Source organism: Somniosus microcephalus, chromosome 32 (assembly GCF_052327205.1).
Source record: "Somniosus microcephalus isolate GS21.2 chromosome 32, FLI_Smic_1.0, whole genome shotgun sequence".
Taxonomy (NCBI): Eukaryota; Metazoa; Chordata; class Chondrichthyes; order Squaliformes; family Somniosidae; genus Somniosus; species Somniosus microcephalus.
The window spans coordinates 26,138,113-26,152,214 of NC_141018.1; the positions used below are offsets into that span (position 1 = coordinate 26,138,113).

A 14,102-nucleotide genomic window follows, 5' to 3' on the forward strand; every position below is an offset into this window, starting at 1 on the left:
ATCAAGAACTAAAATCAAAGTTGATTTGGGAGTGTCCTACACAATTTACCAGCAGCTTACATTTTTACAGAAAGATTGATAACTACTGGTGAACAGAACATGTTCAGTCAACCTGCGAGATCAAGGTGATATTTTTCCTGTTGCAGCAAGGTGCAAGTGCACATCCCGTCTTCAGTTAATCCTTGCAGGCACCAATCTTAAGGAATGTGGGTGGGTGAATACTACAGTGAGGGTAAAGGCTTGCAAGAGATCACTTCAAATAGTGAGCATTACAAGATTTTTTTTTTTAAATGTTTTAATTCATTCACAGGATGTGGGTGTCACTGGCAAGGCCGGCATTTATTGCCCAACCCTAGCTGCCATTGAACAACCGAGTGGCTTGCTAGGACATTTCAGAGGGCAGTTAAGCATCAACCATACTGCTGTGTGTCTGGAGTCACATAGGCTAGACCGGGTAAGGATGGCGGATTTCATTCCCTAAAAGGACATTAGTGAACCAGATGAGTTTATGACAATCCAGTAGTTACATGGTCACCATTACGGATACTAGTTTTTTATTCCCGATTTATTTAATTAATGGAATTTAAATTCTCCCGTGGTGGGATTGGAACCCAGGACTCTGGATTGCTAGTCTAATAACAACCACCATGCTACCGTTTCAGTTTGGGCATGTTGTTTTAACAGGCTTCAAACTCACTTAATTAGTTCATTACTGCAGATCCTTTTCCTCCCTCCCACCAGATCCTAGGACCTTGACAAAAGCAATCAGAAACTCCCAACATGGCTTTTGGAAAAGGCGGTCAAGTCTCACCAACCAGGTTGAATTTTGAGGAAGTTATGTAGGTAGCCCAGTTGAAATGGTTTTCCTCAATGTACCACACAACAGGCTACAGGAAACTTTTTTTTAATCCGGCACGGACGGGACCGACGTGGTGCCGGTTCATCAAAAATTCCAGATAACCGAAAGCTATAGTAAAAGATACGGAGAGCTGACAGCTCCGTATAAAGCAACAAACCCTGTTGCTTAGCAACAAGTGCAGAACAATGGCCACAAGTTGCAAGCGTCTCTGTAGCTTAGCAACAGCTGCAGCCACACCCTTGCACAGCAACAGACGGAGGAACGCAAGTCAATATGAAGTAAAACCTACTCCGAATTTTGTCGGTTAACCGAGATTTCCGGTTATTTAGGTGCCAGTAAATCGAAAGTTTCCTGTACTTAATAAAATAGAGCACTGTTGGATTAGCCAACATATTGTGCATGATGAATTGGTTGCATTCTTGTAGGCAGGTTTTATTAATAGCAGTGGTTCTGCACAGGTTATTACAAGTCCTGCAGGAATCTCTGAAGGTTTGTACCCAGTGTCTCAAGAGGAAAAGCAATGAGATTGCAAGTAATGGGAGGAAATATTAAATACAATACTCTTGTACAAGACCTTAGATTAGGCCTCACTAGCTGATAAGTGTCCTACTTTTTGGCTACCTCACATGGTGCGTGACAAGGGATCAGAGGAACACTACTAGATTGATACCTAGTTTAAAAGCTCTTAATTAGCACAATAGGCTGACGGCACTGGAGCTTTTTACTCTTTAAAAAAAAAAAAAATGCAGACAGAATATTTGATTGAGGTCTTTAAGATAATGAAATGATTAGATTTGGTCTCAATGGATAGTCTATGAGTTAGCTAGGTTAGGGAGGACCAGGGACATGAATACAAATTATGTAAGCAAAGAACTAGGTTAGATGCCAGGAGTCGATTCTTTCGGATTTATCAACCTATAGGACAAGTTGCCACTCAAAAGAGCTAGACAGGTTGCAAGCAGAGATTGACATTCCTGGGTTTAAAAAGGTAGGTGGGGGAAATGTACCCCCAGACAGCATGGTCTCCTGGGGAGTGTTCTACCACTTCTAGCTCACAGGGATTAAGTGTTTCTCTTTCCTCCCCCCAAAAGTTAGCCTAGCAGCTGGCTGGGGAGGGGCAGTAGAGAATCATGGTGTGAATAAGTTGCATCACGACAATATTGAACAGGCCTGATGGACCAGCTAATCTTCTCCAGTCAGCCGTTTTCATGTGTTTAACTGCTGCAGGACACACAAACGCAGGTGTCCAGAAGAGTACAAGGATTTCACTACTCAGGCTCCAATACTCAAATCTTGTTGTGTAGCATGGTTTAAGCCACTGATTTATTTTAGCAAGCCAAACTAGCCATGGTTACATTTTCTCTGCCGCTTCGCCCCCACCCTGCTGCAAGCGTGACAGATTCAGCATGACTTTTCCCACCCCCCCAATATGAAGCCAACTGCATTGATCTGGCAATGAGATGAAATGATTACATCCAGATAAAAATCACATCAACTTGCTATCGGGTAGTTAAGGTAAACCAACCAACAAATATCAAGTAGCCCCAAGGCAGAAAGCAAAGCATCATGAGCAACTATTTAGTTCATTTTAATTAGCATTTAATGCAACAGCTCAAGAATCTGCAGATTGGAAAAGGACTGAAACTGCAAATGCAACATTAATGATATTCTCCCGTGCCCACAGTTAGTCAGTCATTGTGCTTTCCCCAAAATGGTTTCCCGTCTTCCTTACAGGAACCTGAAAGTAGGAGTCTCATCGTACTACTTTTACATTCATCATTAGTTCCTGGATCAAATTCCTTGCAAGTATTAAAGGAGTAGTCAAGTCACAAGGTTACTGTTAACTACGTACCAGGTGCTGCATTTGCACAGCCTCAAGAGGGTAGTCTCCTTTCGCAGTCTCTCCAGACAGCATGATACAGTCTGCACCATCTAGTACAGCATTAGCTACGTCACTGCCCTCAGCTCGGGTGGGTCTGGGTTTCTTGATCATGCTCTCCAACATCTGAAAGAGAAAACCAGAAACGAGGGTCTAAGATGCATTCTATGAAATTTGGAAGCAAGCACTTCAAGCTCTATTAGAGTCCACCTCGCTACACAATTGCTAAACAGGTCTGACATCATTACCCTCACTTTATAGAAGATTCACCAGACTGATACCTGGGATGGCAGGAATGACTTATGAGGAGATTGGTCTTATACTCGCTGGAGTTTAGAAGAATGAGAGGGGATCTCATTGAAACTTATAAAATTCTGACAGGACTGGACAGACTAGATGCAGGAAGGATGTTCCCGATGGTCACGGAGTCCAGAACCAGGGGTCAGAGTCTAAGGATAAGGGGTAAGCCATTTAGGACTGAGATGAGGAGGAATTTCTTCACCCAGAGAGTGGTGAACCTGTGGAATTCTCTACCACACAAGGCAGTGGAGGCCAATTAATTAAATATATTCAAGAAGGCGTTGGATATATTTCTTAAAGGCTAAAGGGATCAAGGGATATGGGGAGAAAGCAGGGACAGGTACTGAGTTTGGATGATCAGCCATGATCTCATTAAATGGCGGAACAGGCTCGAGGGGCCGAATGGCCTACTCCTGCTCCTATCTTCTATGTTTCTATGTATGCAGTGTACTTCATTGTTAATAGAAGCTGCAGTTAAAATCTCTAGCTCTGCTGGATAATCAATATTCGAGGGAAAGAAAGTCCAACAAGCTTTGCTGAAGCACAGCACTATTCCAAATTATGGTAAAGGTCTAAAGTGGAGTCCTCCAAGAAATCTGGAACTTAGAAAATAAAATGCAATACAAAATTACTCCCCACACCAGCTTATGTCATTCATATTTATACCTATAGGAGGTGGAGCCGTTACGGAGTAGCACAAGCATTTCCACTGGGAGGTTCTTCTGCGGCCGAATACAGACATGCAAGCCAGATATTAGGGATGGGCAATAAATGCTGGCCTTGCCAGCGACGCCCACATCCCGTAAACAAAGAACCAAATGGGTCATGCACTGGCACTTAACCCCTGGGACCTACATTCAAACGCAACCCAGTCAAGTCAGAGAATGAATGCAGCCAACAAGCAAAGGCGACCAAGTTGCCAAAGTGAAAGGCGTTTGGGCAGTCAATGGATCTACAGCATAAAGCTGCCGCTCATTCAACATTGGGCAATCTTATTCAGATGTCAATAGGTGTGAAAGAATCAATGGTTCAGTTAAGGGTACTCTTCCAGGTTTGGGATGAGGCACAGGAGCTTTACTCTCCATAACCACACTAACTGATGTGCTAAATCCCGACAGTGGGCAATGAAATGGGGAAGTTACATTTCTTCAACACCCCCACTTTGAGGCGCACAAGTAGGTTTTTTTTTTTTTTAATTTCAGTTTTGTTTCAACATAGCGTATGATCGCAAATCTTGTGCAAGAACCACAGAAATGTGAATGTCTGCAATTTCAATTAAGTTTTTTTTTAAGTGCAAACTGTGAGGCAATTAATCTCAACAAGCCTGAGAAAGGAGGCCAGTTCAGTGTAGACTATTTGGTTACGGGACATCACAAGCCTTTCTTGCTGTGAAAGGAGGTCAGCTCCGGTACACTGTTCAGTTATGAGGACACTCATCAGGCATGAACCAGTTAGACTTTCAAGATTGTAAAATTCATTATAAATGTATCATTGAAATGTAGCCCCCAGTGAGTACAAGAGGATGGAGTTAAAAACCTCACCTAGCTGCAGGCTATGAAGGGCTCCTTTGTATAGCACAATACTGTTTGAAAAAGGTAACTACATACTTGAGTAGCACAGATGACAGGTTTGCCAGCTCTGTTGCAGCGCCCAATCATCATTTTCTGAGCAAGAAAAACTTTTTCACCAGGAATTTCAATACCCAGGTCTCCACGAGCAACCATAATGCCATCACTAGCCTCCAGGACCTCATCAAATCTGAAAAGGAGAAGTATCCATTTTAGAAGCCGATTTATGACAGCCATTGTGGGATCTTCATCGTTATCCAGATCAAGCAAACAGCTATACAAGAAATTCTCGATTTACCGGCATCTAAATAACCGGAAATCTGCTAACCGGCAAAATTCAGGAGTAGGTTCAGCTAAGTTTTACTTCATATTAGTGGCCGTTCCTGGATCTGTGGCTGTGTAACTGGGGCTCCTGCACCTGTTGCTAAGCAACAGGGACGCCTGGATCTTGTGGCCGGGGGTTCCTGCACCGGTTGCTAAGCAACAGGGACGCCTGGATCTGTTGCTGTGTACGGGGCTCTCGTACCTTTTACTATACATCTCTGTAATCCGGACTTTGATAAACCGGCACCACGCTGGTGCTGGATAAAAAAAAGTTTCCTGTACTTTGAGAATATAGTTGTCAAACACCGATTCTGGGCTAATTAGAGGAAGGATACGTCATTCTTTAAGTTACAGAAATACTTCTAATATTGGTCACTCATTATTCCACTTAGCCTAGCGAATACAGCAGTAACTAATTCAGTATCAAAGCAGAATCTAAACTAAGACTCCGGAGAGTCAGGACATGAAGATACCCGATTACACAAAAGGTACTAGGGACTTGCTCAAATAGGAAAATGTTACTTATATCGGCCTTTTATTTATGGTGGGGTCAAAACAGGATCCAGAAGTAAAAATCAGGAATTTCTCGTCTGAAAAGCAGAAGGTTGAAACAAGGTTCAAATCAAATGCTCATTTTACTGGATTCAGCCTCAAGGGCTTATGCAAACCTTCATCTTAAAGTACAAAGAGGGTTGAAAGTAATGAATGTCATTTATTAATTTCTGCACACCATTCTTGTACAGGCACCTAGAGTGGACGCTTTAGTTTCTGCACAAGTTAGTATTTGTAGCTGCAAAAGCTAGATCATTCCATGGGTCAGATCTGTTCCAACACGCCCAGTAGTTGTAATCCAGTCACTGAGCAACAGTTTCGTTAAATTTTTGAGTTTAAGCAGATTTTACAAAAAAAAGTTGGGAGCCGAGTGTCAAAAAGTGGGAGCAATCACAAAAGCTAGAGAAAATAGCATAATTTTAAAGCTACCCAGACTAATCTTCAGTATCAAACTAATTTTGAGTTGTATTTGTTAGATACAGGTTTACTTTTGCTACCCCTAGGGCTCATGGGATTGGGGAGTAATATGTTAGCATGGATTGAGAATTGGTTAATGGGCAGAAAAGAGTAGGAATAAACTGGTCATTTTCAGATTGGCAGGCTGTAGCTACAGGAAACTTTCTGGTATCCAGCACAGACGGGACCGACCTGGTGCCGGTCCATCAACAATGCCGGATAACCGAACGCTATAGTTAAAACATACGAAGCTCAGAGCTCCGTCTAAAGCAACAAACCCTGTTGCTTAGCTTCAAAACAATCGGCACAAGTTGCAAGCGTCCCTGTAGCTTAGCAACAGCTTCAGCTACACCCTTGCACAGCCACGATTGGAGAAAAAAAAGTAACTAAAAGTAAAAAAAGTTATCTGAACCGACTCCTGAATTTTGCCAGTGGATAGAGCGTTCCGGTTAATCGAAAGTTTCCTGTAGTTGGGTAGTGCAAGGATCAGTGCTTGGGCCTCAGCTATTTACAATCTATATCAATGACTTAGATGAGGGGACCAAGTGTAATGTATCCAAGCTTGCAGATAGCAGGGAATCTCGAGCGGCAGAGCAGGGCTATAAAAGGCCCCAGAGACCAGGTAAGGCCTCACAGCGTCGGCGGGAATCTCGAGCAGCAGAGCGGGGCTATAAAAGACCCCAGAGACCAGGTAAGGTGTACCAGTCTCTGAACTCGGAGGGAAGGAGAGGTGTAAAAAGTAATCCAAGTGTGACGTCACCAGAAAGCGGGTAAGTGATTGGTTGTTAAGTATTTCTCTTTTTTAAGCTTAAACTCTGTGGTTTATAGTTTCTAAGGTGCGATATTCATCATCTAGAATCGGAGCAGAGGGTATTTAAAAATAATATTAATAAATTTAATTAATTACATAGAATGGGAGATCAGGTGATGTGTTGCTGCTGCTATGTGGGAGCTGGTGGACACCATTGATGCTCACGGTGATCACACTTGCAGTAAGTGTTGGCTGCTCGAGGAATTCCGGCTCCGTGTTGAAGAGCTGGAGTCCGAGCTTCAAACACAGACATCAGGGAGGGGGGAGAGTTACCTGGACTCTATCAGGAGGTAGTCACACCAATTAGATTAATTAATTCAGATGTAGTCCGTGGCCAGGGTCAGGATGGTGTGACTAGAAGTGAGGCAGGTACGGGGATCCAGGAGGTAGTGTTGGAGGAGCCGCAGCCCTTGCTCTTGTCCAACAGGTTTGAGGCTCTTACTCCCTGTGAGGATGGGAACAGGGGCTGCAGGGAGGATGAGCAACCTGGCCACAGCACCGTGGAGCAGGGGGCCATTCAAGTAGGGGGAGATAAAAGAAATGTTGTAGAGCGAGAGTCCTGAAGGCTGTGTTGCCTGCCCGGTGCCAGGGTTAAGGGCATCTCCTCTGGGCTGGAGAGAAACTTGGAGTGGGAGGGGGAGGATCCAGTTGTCGTGGTCCATGTTGGTACCAACGACATAGATAGGACAAGGAAGGAGGTTCTGCTGAGGGAGTTTGAGCAGCTAGGGGCCAAATTAAAAAGCAGAACCACAAGGGTAATAATCTCTAGATTACTACCTGAGCCACATGCAAATTTGGCTAGGGTAAATAAAATTAGAAAGTTAAAGGCTTGGCTCAAAGACTGGTGTGGGAGAAATGGGTTTTGCTTCCTGGGACACTGGCATCAGTACTGGGACAGGAGAGAGCTGTTCCGTTGGGACGGGCTTCACTTGGCCAGTGCTGGGACTAGAATCCTGGCGAATCGAATAACTAGGGCTGTAGAGGGCTTTAAACTAATTAGTGGGGGGGAGGTTTTAAGAGAGCGAAAAATAAAAGTGACAGCAGAGAAGGCAATAGAGCAAGGTAGCAGTGGGGGAAATTAAAAACCAGAGCGTGTCAGGAAGGGACAGAATGTATAATGATAAAGGTAAAGTAGTAAAAGGGGTAAAAACAGGAATAAATTGTCAGAAAACATTTGAAAGTTCTTTATCTGAATGCACGCAGCATTCGTAACAAAATTGACGAGTTGACGGTACAAATAACTACACATGGGTATGATCTGGTGGCCATTACTGAAACATGGCTGCAAGATAATCATGACTGGGAACTAAACATACAAGGGTATTTGACAATTAGAAAGGACAGACAGGAAGGAAAGGGAGGTGGGGTTGCTATGTTAATCAAGGATGGAATCACTGCAATAGTCAGAAATGATATTGGGTCAAAGGATCAGCAGTGAAACAGTTTGGGTGGAGATAAGGAATAATAAGGGGAAAAAGTCAGTAGTGGGCATAGTCTATAGGCCTCCTAACAGTTGCAACTCTGTTGGCTGGATTATAAATCAGGAAATAGTTAGGGCTTGTAATAAGGGAACAGCTATAATCATGGGGGATTTTAACTTTCATATTGACTGGACTAATCAAATTGGGCATGGCAGCATTGAGGAAGAGTTCATAGAGTGTATTAGGGACGGCTTCCTTGAGCAGTATGTAACTGAACCAACCAGGGGGCAGGCAATCTTAGATCTGGTCCTGTGTAATGAGACAGGATTAATAAAAAATGTCCTAGTAAAGGATCCCCTTGGAATGAGTGACCATAATATGGTTGAATTCCAAATTCAGTTTGAGGGTGAGAGAGTTGGATCTCAAACCAGCATACTAAGCTTAAATAAAGGAGACTATGAAGGTATGAGAGTAGAATTGACTAAAGTGGACTGTGGAAACAGATTAAAGTGTAAAACGGTACAAGAGCAGTAGTCTACATTCAAAGAGATATTTCACATCTTTCAAGATAAATATATTCCACTGAGGAAAAAGGGGAGTAAAAGAAAAGACAGCCATCCGTGGCTAACTAAAGTAATAAAGGGTAGTATTCGACTGAAAACAAGGGCATATAAAGTAGCCAAATCTAGTGGGAGGGTAGAAGATTGGGAAGCATTTAAAAGCCAGCAAACAATAACTAAAAGATTAATTAAGAAAGGGAAGATCGATTATGAAAGTAAACTGGCAAAAAATATAAAAACAGATAGCAAGAGTTTCTACAGCTATATAAAAAGAAAAAGGGTGGCTAAAGTGAACGTTGGTCCCTTAGAGGATGGGACCAGGAAACTAGTGGTGGGGAACATGGAGATGGCAAAGACGAACAAATATTTTGTATCAGTCTTTACAGTAGAGGACACAAAATATCCCAACACTGGACAAACAGGGGGCAATGGGGGGGGGGGGGGAGGAGCTAAACACGATTAAAATCACTAAGGAAATGGTACTCAGTAAAATAATGGGACTTAAGGCGGATAAATCCCCGGACCTGATGGCCTACATCCTAGGGTCTTGAGAAGTGGCGGTAGGGATTGTGGATGCATTGGTGATCATTTTCCAGAACTCCCTGGACTCAGGAAAGGTCCCAGCAGATTGGAAAACTGCTAATGTAACACCCTTATTTAAGAAGGGAAGTAGACAAAAAGCTGGAAACTATAGACCAGTTAGCCTAACATCTGTGGTTGGCAAAGTGTTAAAGTCCATTATTAAGGAAACAGTAACAGAGCATTTGGATAAACAATTTAATAGGACAGAGTCAGCATGGTTTTACAAAGGGGAAGTCATGTTTGACAAATTTGCTCGAATTCTTTGAGGATGTAACATACAGGGTGGATAAAGGGGGACCAGTGGACGTAGTGTATTTGGACTTCCAAAAGGCATTTGACAAGGTTCCACACAAAAGATTACTGATCAAGATAAAAAAAATCACAGGATTGGGGGTAATATACTGGCATGGGTGGAAGATTGGCTAACAGAAAACAAAGTTGGGATAAATGGTTCATTCTCGGGCTGGCAATCAGTAACTAGTGGTGTTCCGCAGGGGTCAGTGCTGGGACCCCAACTCTTTACAATCTATATTAACGATTTGGAGGAGGGGACCGAGTGCAACATATCCAAGTTTGCCGACGATACAAAGATGGGAGGGAAAGCAGTGAGTGAGGAGGACATAAAAAACCTGCAAAAGGACATAGACAGGCTAAGTGAGTGGGCAGAGATTTGGCAGATGCAATGTAATGTTGGAAAGTGTGAGGTTATGCACTTTGGCAGAAAAAAATCAAAGAGCAAGTTATTATCTAAATGGAGAGAAACTGCAAAGTGCTACAGTACACAGGGATCTGGGGGTCCTGGTGCATGAAACAAAAAGTTATTATGCAGGTGATCAGGAAGGCCAATGGAATCTTGGCTTTTATTGCAAGGGGGATGGCGTATAAAAACAGGGAAGTCTTGCTGCAGTTATACAGGGTATTGGTGAGGCCACACCTGGAATACTGCGTGCAGTTTTGGTTTCCATATTTAAGAAAAGATATACTTGCTCTCGAGGCGGTTCACTCGGTTGATTCCAGAGATGAGGGGGTTGACGTATGAGGAAAGGTTGAGCCTCTACTCATTGGAGTTCAGAAGAATGAGGGGCGATCTTATTGAAACATATAAGATTGTGAGGGGGCTTGATCGGGTGGATGCGGTGAGGATGTTTCCACTGATGGGTGAGACTAGAACTAGGGGGCATAATCTTAGAATAAGGGGCTGCCCTTTCAAAACTGAGAGGGTAGTAAATCTATGGAATTTGCTACCCCAGAGAGCTGTGGAAGCTGCAACATTAAATAAATTTAAAATGGAGACAGACATTTTCCTAGCAGATAAGGGAATTAGGGGTTACGGGGAGAGGGCAGGGAAGTGGACGCGAGTCTAGATTCAGATCAGCCATGATCCTATTGAATGGCGGAGCAGGCCCGAGGGGCCGTATGGCCTACTCCTGCTCCTAGTTCTTATGTTCTTAAACAAAGTTGGGTGCGACAGTAAGCTGTGAGGCGGACAGAGTCTGCAATGGTGTACAGACAGGGTGAGTGAGCAAGAACATGCCAGATGGAGTATAATGTGTAAAATATTAGATATTGGTCTCAAGGTAGTCATTAACTACTCACCGGCGAACTCCCTCATGGTTCTCAATTTTGCTGATAATTTTGATGTGCTTTCCTTTTTCACCCAGGGCAGCCCGGACAGCATGAACATCAGCACCTTTGCGTATGAAAGAGGCAAACACCATGTCGACACCTTGCTCCACGCCAAATTTTAAGTCATCAAGATCTTTCTCTGAGAGTGCAGGAAGGTCAACTGCTGCTCCGGGCAGGTTTACACCCTTCTTGCTACCCAGGACACCTCCATTCTCAATCTCGGTGTCACAATAGTCTGCACCTGTAATGACATGAACAGGATTCGTAAGTGGGTCACAGACTGCACACAGAAAAGACAAGTCTATAAAGCAAGTAAACTTAATAGGACATTGAAAAAGGGAAAGTAACTGACTACAGATCATACCAAGAGGCAGAAGGAAGAGTCACTCCAGGGCAGTTAGAGGCTTTTAAAAAGAAACTTTGTGCATAATCTAAGATTTTGATACAATTTGACCACCAAGCTAACAAATATTTTATTGACAGCTAAGCCATGTGTTAGACTGAAGATTCTTCAGAGATTCTTCAGAGAGAGATCACAGTGCCACACAACATCTCAGGAGTGATTCTCTTTAAAAGGGTGCATAATGCAGTACTATGAAACATCATACTTCAGAGACTGAAAATATACAATCCCATACAGGATATGAGGATGTGTCGCCAGGGAAGCAATCACAACTGCTCCTTAGTGTTTAATAGCTTAAAACACACTTGCTTGTGTTTGCAGGATGTTGAACTGAAACTATGATATTTCTAATCAGCATCTGGCCCAGGAGAGGAAAACGGCATGGTTCCGAGTGCTCAAATGTCTGACAATGGACATCTTTACTAATTGACGTTAAGAAAACTACTAGGCACTTGGTCTAAGCGTTAAACAAAGCTTTAAATCAACTGTTTTACAACATGGAGGTCTAGTTGTGCCCTTCACTAGTTCCTGTTATGAATGTCCTGCGCAAGCTGGGCCTGTGCCCGAGTATTTATACTCTCCCTGGACAGCACCACCCGCAGGCCGCTCAGTTGATTCATGTCACTAATTACACCAAAGGGCAAACTAGTGAAAGTCACAATCTGAACCTCAATCCGGCTTTGAAGGAAAAATGAAGGGCCGATGCAGTTTAGTCAGTGCCAGAGAAGAGTGAAGTTCTCTTTATAAAACAAAAACTACAGGAATTTTTTTTGGTGCAAAGCAAACTAGCTTGACAGAAACCACTAGGCTTTCTAGAAAAGTGCAGATCATGATAGATCAATATTGCACTTACCTTTGGCCAGCACCCGAAGAGCGATTAAGCCATCATCTATGTAGATTTTACTACCTATTTCAACCACTTTTGGCAGATTCTTGTAGTCTAACCACAGCACATGTTCGTCACATTTCTCTTGATAGGCATCATCTAGTGTGATTTTAAGTTTAGCTCCTTTCTTCAGTTCAACTTCAGCAGTGCCACTCTGCAGAATAAAAAGGATAACTGGCTTTAGTAACAACTTGGTGAGCCACAGTTATACCTTGAACTATAGAGACATCTGGGAGACGCTACAGATGCATTCGCACCCGAACGACCAGATTTAGGAACAGCTTCTTTCCCAGGGCTGTCATCCTACTGAACTCCACAAATAAACTCTAAAGCCTGCACATCTGCCAATGCACTTTATTATGTTTATGTATTACAAGCCAAATGAATGTTGAATGTTTAAATGTCTTAATCTAAATGTACACTCTCGGGAGCCGCAAGCCTACATTTCGTTGTACTGCACTTGTGCACTAACAATGACAATAAAGTTGATGATTATGACAGGTTTGGGAACTGTTGCCTAGGCAAAGACATATACAGATGGACAGTAGCACAGAAGAGTTTATTAAGACTGGAAATGGCTTTAGGATGTTACACTCAAATTAACAATGCAATTGTTTGATGCAAAAAATGGGCGAGTTACAACTTTTATAAAGACATGCAACTGTGCAGTTTATGACTTCTTCACAAAAGTTTAGTCACCCACTAATGAGCAATGCTGAGAATGACGATACTTTTTTTTTTATTTTTTTAAAAAGCATAAATGTAATTTGTAAAGAAACTGGGCAATTAGTAACTGAATGATACAAATGGCAAGCTGATCTCATTTCAGAGTATATCTATGGCCAATGTTCACCCGAAGGTGCACGGGCACGCATTGGGAGGTCCCGCGTAGGCCGCCCACAAGCTGTTGCTACTGGGAGATACTGCGCAGCAAATTTAAAGGGATCACGCACGAAAAAAGGTAACTGTATGGCAAGGTGGTGTTTTTTTTATTTTTTAAATTAACTCCCTTTTCCACACCTCCTGGCAATATTCCAGCAGGTGGATACTGTACAGGCACCGGCATAAATGCATTCAAATTTGAGGATTTTTACATAAAATTTGCCTTTTTAGCATTTCATTTTGTAGCGCATAAACCCAAAGACCAGAGATGATTAGAAACTCATGCAATCACAGCTCTCCCATTTTAATACTGCACCCAGCAATGCACATGTAAATTACATAAGAGTAAAGCACATTTTCTGCATTCAAGTCTGCTTGGTTGCCTTTTGGGGTTTTTTTTTTTTTTTTTTTTAAGGAACAGTTTGTGACCGCACTTCGTAAGATGCAGTGTTGAACTGGAGAGCTGTGATGAGTGCAGGAGTTTAGAATCATCTGATAGTCTTTGGTTTAAGAGTGTGTGTTGTGCACTACAAAGAGGAAATGCTCAAAAGTTTAATTCCATGTAAAAATGCCAACAAAATTTGAACGCATACAAGTTGCGCCTGGTGAAACAGCTGAGCCCAAATACAGGAAACTTTGGTTTATCCGGAGGTTAACTGTCCGGAATGCTCGAGCCACTGGCAAAAATCAGGAGCCGTTTCGTTAGGTTTTTTTTCTTCTTTTCGTTGCTTTTTTTCCCCCCCCCACCAGTCAGGCTCTGCAAGGTCTCGCTGAAGCTGTTGCTAAGCTACAGAGACGCTTGCAAGGTACGGCCAACTGTTTAGAAGCTGTTGCTAAGCAACAGGGTTTGTTGCCAGATACGGAGCTCCGTATGTTTCAACATTAGCGCTGGTTAGTCCGGCAGTTTTGATGGGACGGCAACAGCTCGGTCCCGTCGGTGCCAGATAGCAGTTTCCTGTAGTGTTGTCCACTGCATTTGCTGACAACACCACG

The 14,102-nt window shown here is 43.0% G+C and overlaps 1 protein-coding gene across 4 annotated transcripts in view; it reads right to left on the bottom strand.

The window, feature by feature from the left end:
- pkma (pyruvate kinase M1/2a) overlaps positions 1–14,102 on the bottom strand; it is a 46,958-nt gene that overhangs the window by 11,545 nt on the left and 21,311 nt on the right. For all 4 annotated transcript variants that reach the window (XM_085972250.1, XM_085972252.1, XM_085972251.1 and 1 more), the window contains 4 exons: positions 12,195–12,381; positions 10,909–11,179; positions 4,646–4,796; positions 2,712–2,864 (listed from right to left, as the gene is read on the bottom strand). In XM_085972250.1, coding sequence (XP_085828376.1) covers positions 2,712–2,864; positions 4,646–4,796; positions 10,909–11,179; positions 12,195–12,381 — 762 coding nt within the window. The remainder of the gene's footprint in view (positions 1–2,711; positions 2,865–4,645; positions 4,797–10,908; positions 11,180–12,194; positions 12,382–14,102) is intronic.